This window comes from Coloeus monedula, assembly GCF_965178545.1.
Source record: "Coloeus monedula genome assembly, chromosome: 24".
Lineage (NCBI taxonomy): Eukaryota > Metazoa > Chordata > Aves > Passeriformes > Corvidae > Coloeus > Coloeus monedula.
The window spans coordinates 6,940,426-6,955,782 of record NC_138804.1 but is presented as its reverse complement, the minus strand read 5'-3'; the positions used below and the strand labels follow the sequence as shown (position 1 = coordinate 6,955,782).

Below are 15,357 nucleotides of genomic sequence, written 5' to 3'. Positions count from 1 at the left end.
TGCCCAAGTGCTGTGTGGTCCATCTGCTTGGATGCTGAACTGGCAAAATCATGGATTCCCCAGAAAATCAGGTGTTTGAGTGACCTTGCCCTCTCACCCTTCCCTTGCAGCGGGGTTACTCGGCCCGGCACGAGGTGAAGCAGTTCCACTTCATGTCGTGGCCCGAGCACGGTGTCCCCTACCATGCCACAGGGCTGCTGGCCTTCATCCGCAGGGTGAAGGCGTCCACGCCGCCAGACGCCGGCCCCATCGTCATCCACTGCAGGTACAGGTGGGGCTCATGGAACGGGTGGGGCTTGAGGGACCTTAAAGCTCATCCCCAGAGCAGGGACACCTTCCCCTAGTCCAAATTCCTCCAGTCCCTGTCCAGCCTGGCCTTGATGTCCCTCTGCGATGGCATCTCTCTGTGAAATGCCACCACTGGGCTGGTGGCAGCAGGGATGGGGGGCTGTGGCTGGTCCAGGGGGACAAGCAGGGAGCAGCACCGTGTTGGGGCTGCCCCAGCCTGTGACTGGTGACACAGCTCTGTCCCAGTGGACCATGTGAAATGGCAGTGGGCAGTTTGACCGCTGCTGATGGTCAGGATGTGGGGTCTGGCTGAAGGGAGAGGCAGGGGGGCAGCAGGACAGCCCCGTTCCCAGGGTTATCCACAGGGCTGTCCCTGCGGGGCTCGGCCACGGGGACACCGGAGCTGGGAGGACACCAGTGACACATCTGAGCAGCTTTGGTGCTCTCTGTGCCCTGAGCAGGCGTTCCCACATGATGTGCTAATGGCTCTTCCTCCACTGGGCAAACCAGGAGAAGCTGATGAGTGGGAGGGATTTTTTTATTTTTTATTTGATTTCTCCCTGTCAGCCGCTTCATCAGCGTTCATTCACCAGCCAGGGTGATTAGTGCCCGTAGCCTGTAATCACTGATAATCACGATGAGTGATTCATCAGCCCCAAAAATTGGTTTTTCACTGGAAAAGACTCTGTAGGAAAGGAGCAGGGGGGTGGTTGTGTTCCTGACACATCATGGTGGGGTCACGGCACAGCAGGTCTCTGACTGTGACTCCAACCATGCCAGGGCTTGGGATGTCACCACTGCTGGACTGGCTCTGGGCATCCTGCTGGGCTCAGCCTTACCCTGAGGGTGTCCCCTGGGGCATTCAGACCTGCTCATGCCAGGGGAACCTCCCTGCTCTCCCAGAGCTCTGAGCTGAGCCCTCCTTGGCACTTTTGGCTGAGATCCCAGAGGACTGTTGGCACTCGGATGGTTTAGTTGTCGGTTTTGGTGCAAAAACCGTGTGTTCTGCTGTCTTAAATTAAAAATGAACTTTAAATATGGGTGCCCACCCACAGCCTGACCATCACACGCCCCTGGGGCTGCGGCAGGGGTGTTTGGGCAGGTTTAGGGCTAAACCAGGCTCTGGAGGTGTGTGGGGTCCTTGCAGCCCTGCAGGGTTGCCCGGTACAGGGTCTGTGTGTTGAGCCCTCGCCCACAGAGACCTTGCTCGGTGCCCAGCAGCCTTTTGGGCCGTGTGTGGGTGCCAGCACAGACTGGCAATGTGTTTGCTGTTTCCCCTCCATCCCCAGCGCTGGCACAGGGAGGACTGGCTGCTACATCGTCCTGGATGTGATGCTGGACATGGCTGAGTGCGAGGGCGTCGTGGACATCTACAACTGCGTGAAGACCCTCTGCTCGCGGAGGATCAACATGATCCAGACGGAGGTGAGCGGGTGCCAGGGACACGCGGGGCTGCCGTCACCAGCCGGCTCTGGGGGCTCAGCCCTGCCCCTCTCCTCCCCACAGGAGCAGTACATCTTCATCCACGACGCCATCCTGGAGGCCTGTCTGTGCGGGGAGACCAGCATCCCCGCCAGTGAGTTCAAGCCCACCTACAAGGAGATGGTGAGGATAGAGCCGCAGAGCAACTCCTCGCAGCTGCGGGAGGAGTTCCAGGTGAGCGCCCCAAAACCTCTGCGGCTCCCCCTTGTCCTCACCCTCCTGGTACTGACCCCGGCTGGGACCAGGCAGGGCTTTGAGGGGGACCCGTGTACCCGCAGACCCTGAACTCGGTGACCCCACACCTGGACGTGGAGGAGTGCAGCATCGCGCTCCTGCCGCGCAACCGGGAGCGCAACCGCAGCATGGACGTCCTGCCGCCCGACCGATGCCTTCCCTTCCTCATCTCCGTGGATGGAGACAGCAACAACTACATCAACGCGGCCTTAACTGATGTGAGCGTTCCCTGCGGAGGGAAGGGGCCGCTTCCCGTGGGCTCAGGCAACTTTTCATGGCAAAACTTTGCTCGGTTTGGATTTATGGCCTCGTTTTGCACAAGGGCAGGAAGTCTCACGGCTGCTGTGTGCAGGGGGAGGAAGGGCTGGGACTGGTGTAATGGGGTCCTGCATCCCTTCTTCTGCGTAGCAGCACCCTGCAAGAGCTTTCCTCCTGCTCTCATGAGTCAGGCACTGAGGGACTTCAGGATTTTGCAGTGAAACTGGAACAGGGGAGGGAGAGGAAGCTCCGGGGGGGGTTGGCAGCATTGAGCCCCCCCGTGCTGCCAGTCCCCCGTGATCCTCCTGCTGCAACTGGGGGGACTCTGAGCTGCTCCCAAAGCCACCGTGCAGTCAGAAAGGACCCTGTGGTGACAAAGCTATCTCCTGGTGGCTGATGATCACAAAGCAGAGCAGAGGATGCTGCAGGCTCCGAGCTCACGCTGAACGATGGGGTCATTCATCACCAACCCCTCTTCCCTTCCCTTGAAATGCTTTGCATGGGCAGCACGGAGCCCCCCACACCCCAGGCATCTTCCCCGCACCCTCCTGGTCACAGCTGAGCGCTGGCACCAGGCTGAGCCTTGTGTTTTCCATCCCGTGGGTGATTTATCCCGCTGGATCTCTGTGCGGATCCCATCTCCCTGATTCCTGCTCCCACAGCAAAAGCAGTTTGTAAGGCAGAGTGGGCTGCTGGTGGTGGGGAGTGGCTCTCATAGTGCTGCAGTGGGATGGGAGTTTTGTTTCCAGCTTGCTTGTGGTTTGCCTATCATTTTATCTTTATGCATCACTGAGCCTCCCTTAATCTCTGCTAAAGGGTCAGTGAATGAAATATTTTTTATAGACAACAAAGCCCTTTGGATGAAATTCTTGCTGAAGGGATAAAACCCATTTCCCTCTTTGGGAAAAAAAAAAAAGTCTCATTTTCTTTAAGTGCCAAAGTGGTTTGCTCAGTCAGTCTGTCCATCTGTCAGATCAGCTTGGCCTGTGCCACCCGTCACTGGTGCTGGTGCCGGTGGAGCCGTGCCCTGCTGCACACCCTGCTGTCACTTACACCTGTGCCAAAGAGGTGGGTGCCAAGGCAAGCCTGGTGAAATCTCTTTCCCCTTGCTGCTCTCATGCCCCTCCTCGAGGGTGGAAAGCTCTCGCCAAGCGCCGAGGTCTTGCTGCTGCCCATGGACAGGGCTGGGGGAATGGTTCAATAAAGGCATTTCTGTGCGCTCAATCAGGAGGTTCTGCAGCAGGCAGAGGAACCCCCATCAGCAGAGAGCTGTGGTGATTCTGTGTCTGAAGATGCTTGAGCCAAACTGTGTTAATTTAAGTGAGCCTGATGCAGTGTTGAGCTCAGCTGGCCTTTGGCAAACCAGCAGCAGGATGACCAAGGGGGATGTGTCTTGTTCAAAGCACAAACCAGAAATGTAGTCATTTCCTTCCCTCCCACTTCCTTCTTACAGTCTCTAGGATCTTTCACTTGGGGTTTTCTTTCTTCCCCACAAAACAATTGAGCCCAGGTCAGTGGTTGTCTCTGCAGCTCTCGGTGCCTGGTGGTGGGGCGCTCTGGGTGGGGATGATGCAGTGGATGATGCTTCCAGTCAGGGCCAGGGTGCAGAGCTGGGGTCTGGGGTCTTCTGGGAGCCATGGCTTCTGCTTGCTCTTGGCTCAAAGGGGACGTCTTTTCCCTAATTATTTATGCAAAATACCCTTTCCTGTGAGAGCAAAATGTGGGTACTTCCATCCTGACCAAGGGCAGGGATCACTTGGATCTCCCCATCACCAGGGCACTGAGGTACCGAGGCTGTGCCAGGGAGACCAGCTCTGCTCTGGCATGGAGAAGAGGGGATTGGTCCCACTCATCTGGTTGCACTGGTTTTTTGGGGTGTGACAACAGTAGCTCCAGTGTCACCGCTGTGTCCTTACTGGTGCTCATCTTCCCTCTCTGCAGAGCTACACCAAGAGCGCTGCCTTCATCGTCACCCTGCACCCGCTGCAGAACACCACCACCGACTTCTGGCGGCTGGTGTACGACTATGGCTGCACCTCCATCGTCATGCTCAACCAGCTCAACCAGTCCAACTCTGCCTGGGTGAGTGCTGCTGCCCTGGGGACTGCGCCGGCCCCATGGGTGGCTTTTGTCCTGCCCTGTCCCCGTTGGCCTGACAGCGCTGCAGCCCCTGCCTTGCTCACTCAGCAACTTCTCCTCTGCAAGGGGACATGGCACTGTGTGCAGCACTCAGGATTTGTCCCCTGTAAGCACAGGGCTGGCCAGTTGGAGCCAAAGAGGTGTTGGGCAGCAGCCCAGCCTGGCTGCATGGAGTTGGTGTTACACTGACATTGCATTGGCATTGTGCTGGTGTTGGTGTTGTGTTGGCATTGACGTTGTGTTGGTGTTGTGCTGGTGTTGTGTTGGCATGGTGCTGGTGTTGGCATTCCATTGGTGCTGACATTGCAGTAGTGTTGCACTGGCGTTGTGTTGGCGTTGAGTTGGCATTGGTGTTCCATTGGCATTGACATAGCAGTAGTGTTGCACTGGCGTTGTATTGGCGTTCCGTTGGCATTCCATTGGCATTGGCATTCCATTGGCATTGGCATTCCATTGGTGTTCCATTGGTGTTCCATTGGCGTTCCATTGGCATTGGCATTCCATTGGCGTTCCATTGGCGTTCCATTGGCACTGGCATTCCATTGGCATTCCATTGGCACTGGCATTCCATTGGTGTTCCATTGGCATTGGCGTTCCATTGGCGTTCCATTGGCGTTCCATTGGCGTTCCATTGGCGTTGGCATTCCATTGGCGTTCCATTGGCGTTCCATTGGCGTTGGCGTTCCATTGGCGTTCCATTGGCGTTGGCGTTCCATTGGCATTGGCGTTCCATTGGCGTTCCATTGGCGTTGGCGTTCCATTGGCGTTGGCATTCCATTGGTGTTGGTGTTCCATTGGCGTTGGCTTTGAGTTGGCGTTGGTGTTCCGTTGGTGTCGTCATTGCTCCAACAGGTCCATGTCCCCCCAGCTGGAGGCAGCTCTGCAGGTGGGGTCTCACCTGAGCAGGGCAGAGGGACAGGATTCTTTCCCCTTCCCCTTCCCTCTGCCGTTTTCCTCATTGCTCAGCCCTGCCTCTCTCCTGCTGTCAGCTCTTCAGGGGTGTCTGGTTACAATATTTAGCTGGATCCGAAATGTTTACTGGTGTAAGACCAACAGGTAATAAATCAACCTTTCCAGCAGGCAGCTCTGAAAGGTGACTTTGAGGGTACAGCCCTCACTTGAACTACGCCTTGCCAAGGGAAGTTTTAATACCCAAATTACAGTTCTGAGTCTGAAAGGCTCAGAGATCTTGGAGATTTATAGCCCCTATTAATAACCAATTATTCCTCAGACACGTTTGCCGTGCGGTTGGGCCCAGGCCGTGGCTGACCTGCGTTGCTAAATGCCCTGTGAAAGTGCGGTGACAAACATCATATATTTTGTGTTGGTGCTGGTTTCCCAGCTGTCACACTGTGAAAACAATCTCACCCATGCTCCAGGGACTGAGCCATCCATCAGTGCCGTGATGGACACAGGGAGGAGGAGTTGCTCCCCAGGGATGCAGGCTGGGATTGCTTTGGCTTGGTGGGATGTCCTGGCCATGGGACGAGGAGCACTGACATCCCACACTGCTGTCACTGCTGGTGGCAGAGTGGCTCCTAAAGCCAACAGGGCTTGAGAGCCAACTGTAAGCAGCCCAGCCCTGCTCTGACATTGTGCAGGATCAGGTCTGTGCTGGAACTGGGGCAGAGCCCATCCTGCCTCCTCCTGACCAGCAGTGTCCATCCCACATCCTCCTGGACCAGCGGTGTCCATTCCCAGCAGTGTCAGCTGTTGTGTCCGTGCAGTGCCAGGGGGCTGTGTGGGTGCTGGGGGTGGACCTGACCTTTCATCCCTGATCCCTCAGTGAGCTGGGAGATCCTCCATCCATTGATGTGCTGTGTAAGAAACGTGGCCCAGCACCCCACCCTGGGGCCACCCCATGCCAGTGGCTCCCGGGGGTCCAGCACCAGCCACTCCCTTCACAGGCGTTTCCTGTCCTGCCTGCTGCCCTTCCCCATGTCCCAGCCCACATTCCCAGTCACAGTGAGCTGTGCTTCTCTCCACAGCCCTGCCTGCAGTACTGGCCCGAGCCGGGGCTGCAGCAGTACGGCCCCATGGAGGTGGAGTACATCTCCGGAGCGGCAGATGAGGACATCGTGTCCCGGCTCTTCCGAGTCCAGAACGTCACACGGGTGAGCTGCTTTATACGAATAACAGAATCCCAGGATGGTGTGGGCTGGAAGGGAACTTGAAAACCTTGTTGTTCCTGCCATGGGCAGGAACACCTTCCACTATCTCAGGTTGCTCCAAGTCCCATCCAGCCTTCCAGGTGGCCTTCCAGAGATGGGGCAGCCACAGCTTCTCTGGGCAACCTGTGCCAGGGCTTGACAACTCTTTTGGTGGAGAAATTTTCCCCTAATACCCCATCTAAACTGCCCACAATGCAGCCTGAGGCTGTTTTCTCTTTTTTATCACTTGTTACCCGGGAGAAGAGACCGACCCCACCTGGCTCTCGCCTCCTTTGAGGGAGTTGTGGAGAGCAGTAGGATCCTCCCTGACTGCTGGGGTCTCCAGCCTAACTCAGCTGCTTCAGAGGAGGCAGCCCCAGCTCTCCTCCTGCCAGAGAGGAACCTGTAAAATTGCCATTGCTCCATCCAACCTTTCTGGAGTTCACGGCTCCTTGGAAGGTTTTAGAAAACTGCTGGAAGACCTTTTTCCTCCTGCCTGAAGGTGCATCTCTGCCCAGCCACACACAAAGCACAGGATGGACAGTCCCCACATGGGCACAGCAGCTCCCCTGGCACCAGCAGAGCCCTCTCCCTGCAGGATGAGAAGATCCACACGGATTTCTACCTTTTGCCAGTGTTGCATGGCTGGTTCAGCTGGCCTTGAAAGAAGACAAATGCAGGGCAGCAGGGAAGGGATGTGGGCTGTGTGGATGCAGAACTGCACGTGCAAAGAAGAAGCCGATTTACCTACAAATGTCAGCTGGGAGGAGGTGGCATCCCTGAGGTCTTTAAACTCCTGATGGTTGCCAAGAGGCTGAGGCCAGTGCCCCAGTGAAGGTCACTGGGCAGATGGGAATTAGGGGGCTTGGAAGGGAACGTATGGCTTGGCTGACGGCCCGGCTGGGAAGGTGCTTTGGCAGGGTGGCCGGGGCCAGAGGAGATAAATCCTGATTATCTGGACTCTTAACACAAAGAGGGTTTTGGTTCACACTCGCCGAGGGAGCATCTGGCATTTCCTGGGTGTCAGCACAAAACCCTACACCAAATATGCTCAGCTCTCGGGTGGTAGAATATACTCCAGGCTAAATTAAAATGCAGCGTGATGGAAATCTCTGGATCGACGAGGAGATTCCTCCAAGGAGCAGATTGCTGGAGCAGGGATGGTAAATGCATGCAGCCACTTTGTGCCAAGCCTTGCTGCAGTGGAAATGGGTGTTGGGGGTGTCACAAGTGCTCTGGAGCTTTCCCCTCCCTTCAAAACAGATCCCAAAACTTTCCTTCCTGGGCTGTCAAAGGAGTTTTCGTCTGTTCTAACTCCCTTTATTTGTTTCCTCTTCCCGGTCTGCCTTCCTGGCTTCCAGCTGAAAGCAAAACCTGGAGCCCGGTGTGGTCAGCCCATCACAGGCACATCACCAGCTCACAACAGAGCTCCCAAAAAAGTTCAGACATTCCCCTGTTTGGGGTGTGCAGATTGGAGTGGGCACCAAATTCAGGAACACCAATTCCCCCCCAGGAACACCTGGTCCTTCTGGCTGGAGAAGGTCTGGCTCTCATCCCACTGAAATTGGGTGGATGGAGCCCTCTAGAGTGTCCCCCATCGGTGCCTGACCCCCCATCAGTGCTTGACCCCCCTTTCTCCTCCACATGCTCCCCACACAAGAGCTGTGAGCCCCAGGCTGTGTCTGGAGGGGGTGACTGTGGTCTCATCCCATCCCGTGCTCGGGATGCTCCGGGTGCTCCTGAGCAGGAGCCCCACATCTGCCTGGCTCAAGCCTGCTGAGCTCCGTGGCTGTAATCCTGCTCCTGGATCCAGCTAACCAGATTAGGTTTCCAAACTAACCAGATTACCAGGTATTAAGCTCCCGCCTCCGTGGCAGCTTCTCAGCAGCCTCCTGGTTTACAGTGAGCACAACAGAGCCACATCCCGTGGATCTTCAGCGTGCAAAGGAAGGGTGTGATGGAGAAGCCCTGGGGAGGCTCAGGGACCTGGGAGCAGGTTTTGGGGGATACACAGACAAGCCAAGATGCTGTGGGGTCAGATAAACCATGTCAGTGGGGCTTCTCCTGGGCAGGATGGGGTGGTGGAACCAGTGTGAGGTGGAGGAGGAGGCTGAACCATCCGTGTGAAAGCAGCAGGAAAGGGTTTTCCTCTCTGCCTTTTCTGTCTGTGTGTGGCAAACCCCTCCTGCCCTTCATCCAAGCTCCAGTGGAGGCAAATGAGGGCAGCCCGTGGGTCCCAGCTGATGAGTTTTGCTTTTCCAGTTGCAGGAGGGGCACCTGATGGTCCGGCATTTCCAGTACCTGCGCTGGTCAGCCTATCGAGACACCCCAGACTCCAAGAAGTCCTTCCTGCACCTCCTGGCCCAAGTGGAGAGGTGGCAGAAGGAAAGTGGTGATGGCAGGACTGTGGTGCACTGCTTGTGAGTGTCAGCTGGGGAGGAGCAGGCTCTGCTGGGGGAGAGAGGTCTCCAGGTTCCCTGTCCACAGCTCTGCCTGGAGATCCTCCACAAGGCCCTCAGCGGGGTCCCCACATGGGGCTACCTCTGCCACAACATGAGTTTTGGGTGAGGCACCCCGTGGTCACCTCCTGCATGAGGTGGATGCTCAGCAGGGGTGACACCAACCTGCCCTTTGTGCTGGTCCCCCCCCCTTGGCAGAGGTTCCAGCCTTGTCCCCACGTCCTGTGTGTGTAACAGGCTCCGAAGGGATGTGGCAGGAGCTGTGCCACCCCCACCACTTGCTGCTCATCGGGGGGGACAGGGAATAATGGAGTGGTTTGGCTGGGAAGGGACCTTAAAGCTCATCTCGTTCCAGTGGGAGGGACACCCTGTACTAGACTAGGTTGCTCCAAGCCCTGTCCAGCCTTGGACGGTCTCCATCCCCCTCCTTCCGGGCGGATTGGCTCACAAACACTGAGTGTGCTCTCCTCGGATGGGACCCGGCACGTTCACAGATGGGGAGAGACAGCAGGAGAGCCTTTAATCAAAAACTAATTACAGCCTTGTCCATCTTCGTTAGCTGAAGGATAATTTGAGAACATGCTTTATAAAGCTCTGGCATCGTGTTCTCTCTTCCTCTCCCCTGTTCCCGTTGCTGCCAGGGATCAGGTGTGGTGGTGTGGGAACAGGGGTTCAGCCAGGATTTGGGGAGGCTCCCAGAGCTCTGGGTGGAACATGGGACGGTTCCTCCAGGCAGCAGCTCCACCCTGTCACCAGCCCTGGGTCACCTCTGGGACATGGCAGCTTCCCCAAGGTCACATGGCAGGGCTGGGAGTTGAGCCCAAATGTCCAAAATCCAGCCCTGGTCCAGAAATGTGTTTCTATGCTCTTGTGAGGGTTGGAGGGCAGGATCATTGTCCTGCTACCCCATGGGGCAGGTTCAGATCCCCATTTTGGGTACAAGGCCCTGCTCTGGGACATGCCCCGGGATGCAGGGTCAGATAGAGAAAGGGAGACTTGGAGGGAGCAGGAGGGGCTCTGATGCCACCTCCTCACTCCTGACATGTGTCTTTGTCCCACCAGGAACGGAGGTGGCCGGAGTGGCACCTTCTGCGCCTCCACCATGATCCTGGAGATGATCAAGTGTCACAACATGGCAGATGTCTTCTTCGCTGCCAAGACCCTCCGCAACTACAAACCAAATATGGTGGAGACCTTGGTAAGCACCAGACCCTCCCTGTCCACCCTGGCTGCTGGTCCTGGCACGGAGGAGAGGTGCTGGGGATGCTCACCTCCCACAACACCACCTTTTCCACCACGATGAGCATCATGGGCATCCTCACGCCAGCACAATGCTGGGATGGGCTGGGAAGTGAGGCAGCTCGTCAGAGCAGCCTGGGGCTTGTCTTCATCCTGCTGTGCCAGCTTGGCCTCGGAGTCAGTGCTGGGACTGTTGGAAATCTTCCCCAGGAGTTGTAACACAGAGTCACATTCACCCATGGGATGCAGCTGTGGTTCTTTGGAAGGTTTGTGGTGTTGGGAGCAGCTCTGGTGTGGAGTCAGATAAATTCCTGTCGGACTTACAAAAGGGAATGAGCATTTGGAGTGAAGTGAATGGGTGGACAAGCTGCTGGGAGCAGCAGTGGACTGATATGTCCTGAGGGGGAGGCTGGAGCTGGCAGCAGGTCAGGGCAAACAGCCCCTGCCCTAGTTCAGGGCCTGATGATGGAACAGGGGAGGGAGCAGGCGCATGTCCATCCCCGTGGTGGAGGGATCCAGGTGCCTCATGATGTTTTAAAAGCAAGTCAGCTGGAAATGTTTACCCTGTTTGGATTATAAAATCCCTAAGTTGCAAAATGAAATGGTTCTGAGGAAGGGATGTGATTTGCATTAGGAATTAAAAGCAGAGGAGAAGGTGAGGGAGGGGAGAGGGGAGCAGGGGGAGGGATGCAGATAATGGAAAGATGATGTGACGAGCATGAAGCCACCAGACCCATTGGGCTAAATTGCAAAGGTATTAAAAGAAGGCAACATTTCCCATCAGGACACGAGCCTCCTCCCGCCTCAAATGAACCTGAACCGGCTATTCTGGGAATCTCAATCTCCCAGAGTCACCGGGAGGCCGGATCCGTGCCTGGTGTGAGGAGCTCATCCCAGCGGAGAGCACTTCCCGCTGCCTGTGCCTCTTCCCCCTCTTGCCCTGGGGGTTATTTTTATATGATGATAAATGGAAACAATCCCTTTCCTTAATCCAAAAAGCATTATGTGCTTTTAATCTGGACTGCCGCAGCCTCCTTGCTTTGAAGTCCTTCTCCCCCTCTGCCCGCTCCCACCTGGGATCCCGGAGCTGCCCACCCGTGTGGGATAACAGGATTTTCATGCTGGTGTTCAGGCCCAAATCCCTGTCCTGCAGCTGGGATTTGGGGAGATGAGCTCTCCCCTCTCCCTCCCTGCTGTCACTCCCAGAGTGCTCCCACTGGATGTCCCAGTGCTTGTAGCAGCACCAAAATCCTGATTTATTTGGAGTTTTTCCCCCCCTCTGGCCGGTTTTGCTCACTGGAGCAGCATCTCCTGGGGATGGGCACTGCCGCGGTCGGAGCTCTCCCGAGGTTTCTGTGCTGTGAGTTGTACGAGGGCGGCAGAGCACGGGAGCAGGGCATGGAGAGGAGGACAGGGATGGATGAGTCTGCCTTCACAAGCCCCAGTTCAGGGATTTTTGTTACAAAACCACGAGTCAGCCACTCTGGGCTTCCCCTTTACGCAGCTGACGGGAGTGAAGGGTGGGAAGATGCTGACACCATCCCTGGATGTCTCAGGAAAAGGTGGGAGAGCGAGCCCACTCCTGCTGGGCAGGAGAATTTGTGATAAAGGAACGTCCTGGCAGCCAGGGCAGGGCATCTCCATCCACTACAACCAGAGGCATTTGCCTGGGTGCTCTCCCCTTTCCCAGCCTCTGCTGAACTCAGAAACAAGCACTCCTCGATTTCCTGCCTAAGGTTTTATTTTGGACACCTCCTGACCCCAGACTCCATCATTCCCGCAGCTCTGCCACCATTTGATTGACAGCTGTCAGTCACTGAGGTGATGAGGTCGCTGAATCCCCAGTGCTGGTTGTACCTGGGGTGGGGAATAAAGGTATTTTCACAGGAAGGGGATGTTGCAGTCCAGGTCCCTCCCTCGGGGCAGGGGGAGGTGCCGTGTGTCCCCAGAGTGCTGGATTTCAGTGCGTGTGGGGCCGTGCAATGTGCCCCAGCAGTGGCTGTCATTGGCCAAGAGTGGGGTTTTTCCTGGCTGTGGCTTCAGCTGGACTGTCACGGGGCCCGAGAGGCTGACAGGTGTTTCCTTAAGGCTGCTGACACGTGTTTTTCCTCAGACAGGGACACATTTGGGAAATTCCCTTGGGATGGTAACATCCCCTCTTCTCTCCCCGAACAGGAGCAGTACCATTTCTGCTACGACATAGCACTGGAATACCTGGAGTCCCTGGAGACCAGATAGCACCTGGCCACAGAGGGGCACCAAGGGCTGTGCAGGGGCCGTGCCAGCCGCGCTTCCCAGCTGGACGCTGCGGCCCTGCTTGGGGTGAGGAGGGAAACAGCAAAGGACCCACCGGGAAACCCTTCGGATGCAGGAAACGAACAGACGTGGGGATGTGTTGGCTGCTCTCCATCTTCATCCTCCGCTCTCCATCCTTCCTCCCTGCCCCGGGCATGTCTGAGTGGCCACGGGTGCATCCCACAACTCATCCTGTCCCTTGGAGTCACGCCTGGGGTTGGTGTGTGCAGGATGAGGCCCTGCGGTGCTGGTGAGTCTGGAGGGGAGGAAGAGGAGCCGGAAGGAGCCGAGGCTGTTCCCCAGCAGGGAGATGCTGCTCTGTTGTGTGTGGAATTGAAGCTGCTCCTGGAGGAGCCCGGAGGCTGCCAGAGGTTTTCCCTTGGTGGGACTCGCTCTGAGCTGGAGCAGAGACACCCCAGGAGCTCTTGAGTTTTTGCCCGTTCGTGCCATGAGTTTGATCCTCGCTTGTTTTAGTTCTGTGAGTTCTGCCCCGTTGTGTATCCAGCCCTGGACAGGCAGGGGTGAGGGGTGAGGGGTGGGGGGCACTGGCCAGGCAGTGTCCCTCTGCAGGGACCAACCCAGACCCTCCTGGTGCTTCTGCAAAGCTTCTGAGGGGATGGTTCCCCAGCATCTCCACACCTTCCTCTCCACCTGTAGCAGTGAATTCCTCCTGGTGTCCCACAGGCACTGGCCCATGGGGTCTGCTTTTAACCCCTTGTGTGTAGCTGCATTTGAAGCAAAATCCTCAAAATTCGGGTCCATCCCAAATACTTCCTGGATGTCACCCCCAGGCAGTTGCCCGTTGATGCTCTTGGCTTTTGCTGGGGCTGGTGGGGCGGGAGGGCCGGTTTTGGGGTGGCGTTGGCTTGGGCTGAGCTGTGCTGAAGCCGTGGCCGTGCGTCGGGGCTGGACAGGGGGAGGTCCCCACATCCCTGTGCCCCCGGGGCTGGTGGCTGAAGGTACCTGAGGCTTTTTAGCTCCATCCTGCTGCAGGTGGGTGTGCAATGGCACTTTCTCCATCTGCTGTTGTGGAAATTATCGTGATTCTGCTCTCAGCCTGGTTGTAATAAAATAAATGGCCTGGGGAAGGTGCAGCCGGAGGGATCCATGTCTGGGGTCTGCCGGGGGAACTGAGGGGAGGTTGGTTCTGTCCTGAGGATCAGGCAGAACCCTTCTGGGGGGGATGGAGCAGAGCAGATGAGAAACTGTCCTCCACATGCTGGAGGTTTCCTGTGGGCAACCCTGTCCTTCATCCATCTGCCATCCTTCACCCCCATCCTCCAGCCCCACCTCCCAGGGCAGGGGCAACTTCCCACCCTGCCTGCCTGGAGCTGGTGATCCCTTTGCCCAGGGAGCTCTCCCCAGGGAATCACGAAGGCTGCACAGCTGAAATGGCCGTGTCCTGGAGGAGCAAACCCAGGAGCTGTTTCCATCCACCTGCCAAGGGTGAAGGAGAGCAGGAAGAGCTGTCCCTGTCCTCTCTCCAAGGGGACAATGTGCTGCTGCTGTGGTTATGGGGATTCCAGCACCGTCCCAGACCCTCGGCTCTCCCACTGCCTTCCTGAGGAATTCACAGCCTGACAATAACTTATTCCAAGGGCTATTTGACACCATCCCTTCTTTCTCTCCTGCCTCACCTGCCTCACCTGCCGTGAGCCCGTTCTGTCTCATCACCAAAAGCTCTTTGTTTACCCCCAAATGGTCTGGTAACACCAGTACCTGGCTACACCAGTGCTCACACTGGGATAAATCAGTGTCCTTTTCCCAGTCCCCATCTCTCCACAGACCTGTCCGTGCTGTCCTAGGGAAGGTGCTGCACAGTGGCTGCAGAAAGGAGCAGAAATTGTTTGGTTTTGTGTGAAAATAGCTGAGCTGAGCCTCCGAAATCCCTGGGAATGGGATGGTTTGGGGGCTGTTCAGCCCTAGGAACTGGAGGGGTGCTGCTGCCTGGGCCACCCACATCCTCCCTGGGGTCCAGAGGGAGGGAGCATCCCATAGGGCTCCACAGGTGAAGTATTGCCAGGAGGAGGAAAAGGAGGAAAACTGAAACCCCGGGTAGTCCTACAGAGACAACAGAGACTGGAGGAGCTGTATATATGTTTTAAAATCAAGATTCTTTCCTTTTTATTTTATTTTGATGCCTCCTTGCTGGGTGTCTCTGGGTTTTTAGGGCATCTCTGGTGAAGGGCAGACTTTGAAATCCAAGTGCTATGAAACCCAACCCATCTCCAGCTCCTACTGAGATGCTCCTCGGACACGAGGCAAGGCCATCCTGTACATAGAAATATATATATAGAAATCTATATATAAAAATATAAATACTGTTCTTAAGATGGATAATGTTTATTGGTATTACAGATTGGAGTGGTGCTTTTTTTTTTTTTTTAAATAAAAACAAAACAAAAAAAAGGAAAAAAATTAAAACCCAAGAAAAACACCAAATTGGAACGATTTTGTCTATATGCAGAAAAAGTGATCCTAAAAGCTGGCAGCACCCCAGAGCTGCTGCCAAAGGGACTTGGGACCATGAGGCAGCTCCACCATGGAGGGGAGAGGGCAGTGGGACTGAGGGAGGGACACATCTGATGTGGATTGTACCACGCACATCCAGCTGTTGTTAACTGTTTTTTTATTATTTTGTTATATTATTATTATTATTTTTGGCTTTCTTTCCTTTGAAGGAAATCAGTTGCATAAATAAATGTTCCAAATTTGTGATGGCCTCTGGAGTTCTTTCCTGGCTCTGGGCTGGGAGCTGTGCTGTGGGGGGCCCTGAGCTGCAGAACAAGCCTCTCCCTCAGCCCTGTCTTTTA

The 15,357-nt window shown here is 56.0% G+C and overlaps 1 protein-coding gene across 1 annotated transcript in view; it reads left to right on the top strand.

Moving 5' to 3' along the window:
• Positions 1-12,542, top strand: part of PTPRU (protein tyrosine phosphatase receptor type U) — a gene marked incomplete at its 5' end in the record, with an annotated part of 53,897 nt that extends 41,355 nt beyond the window's left edge. Inside the window, 9 exons of the mRNA XM_082296704.1 lie at positions 111-265; positions 1,578-1,713; positions 1,795-1,944; positions 2,049-2,222; positions 4,204-4,344; positions 6,390-6,515; positions 8,814-8,971; positions 10,073-10,208; positions 12,425-12,542. Coding sequence (XP_082152830.1) covers positions 111-265; positions 1,578-1,713; positions 1,795-1,944; positions 2,049-2,222; positions 4,204-4,344; positions 6,390-6,515; positions 8,814-8,971; positions 10,073-10,208; positions 12,425-12,487 — 1,239 coding nt within the window. The 3' untranslated portion in view covers positions 12,488-12,542. The remainder of the gene's footprint in view (positions 1-110; positions 266-1,577; positions 1,714-1,794; positions 1,945-2,048; positions 2,223-4,203; positions 4,345-6,389; positions 6,516-8,813; positions 8,972-10,072; positions 10,209-12,424) is intronic.
• Positions 12,543-15,357: the final 2,815 nt, after the last annotated feature.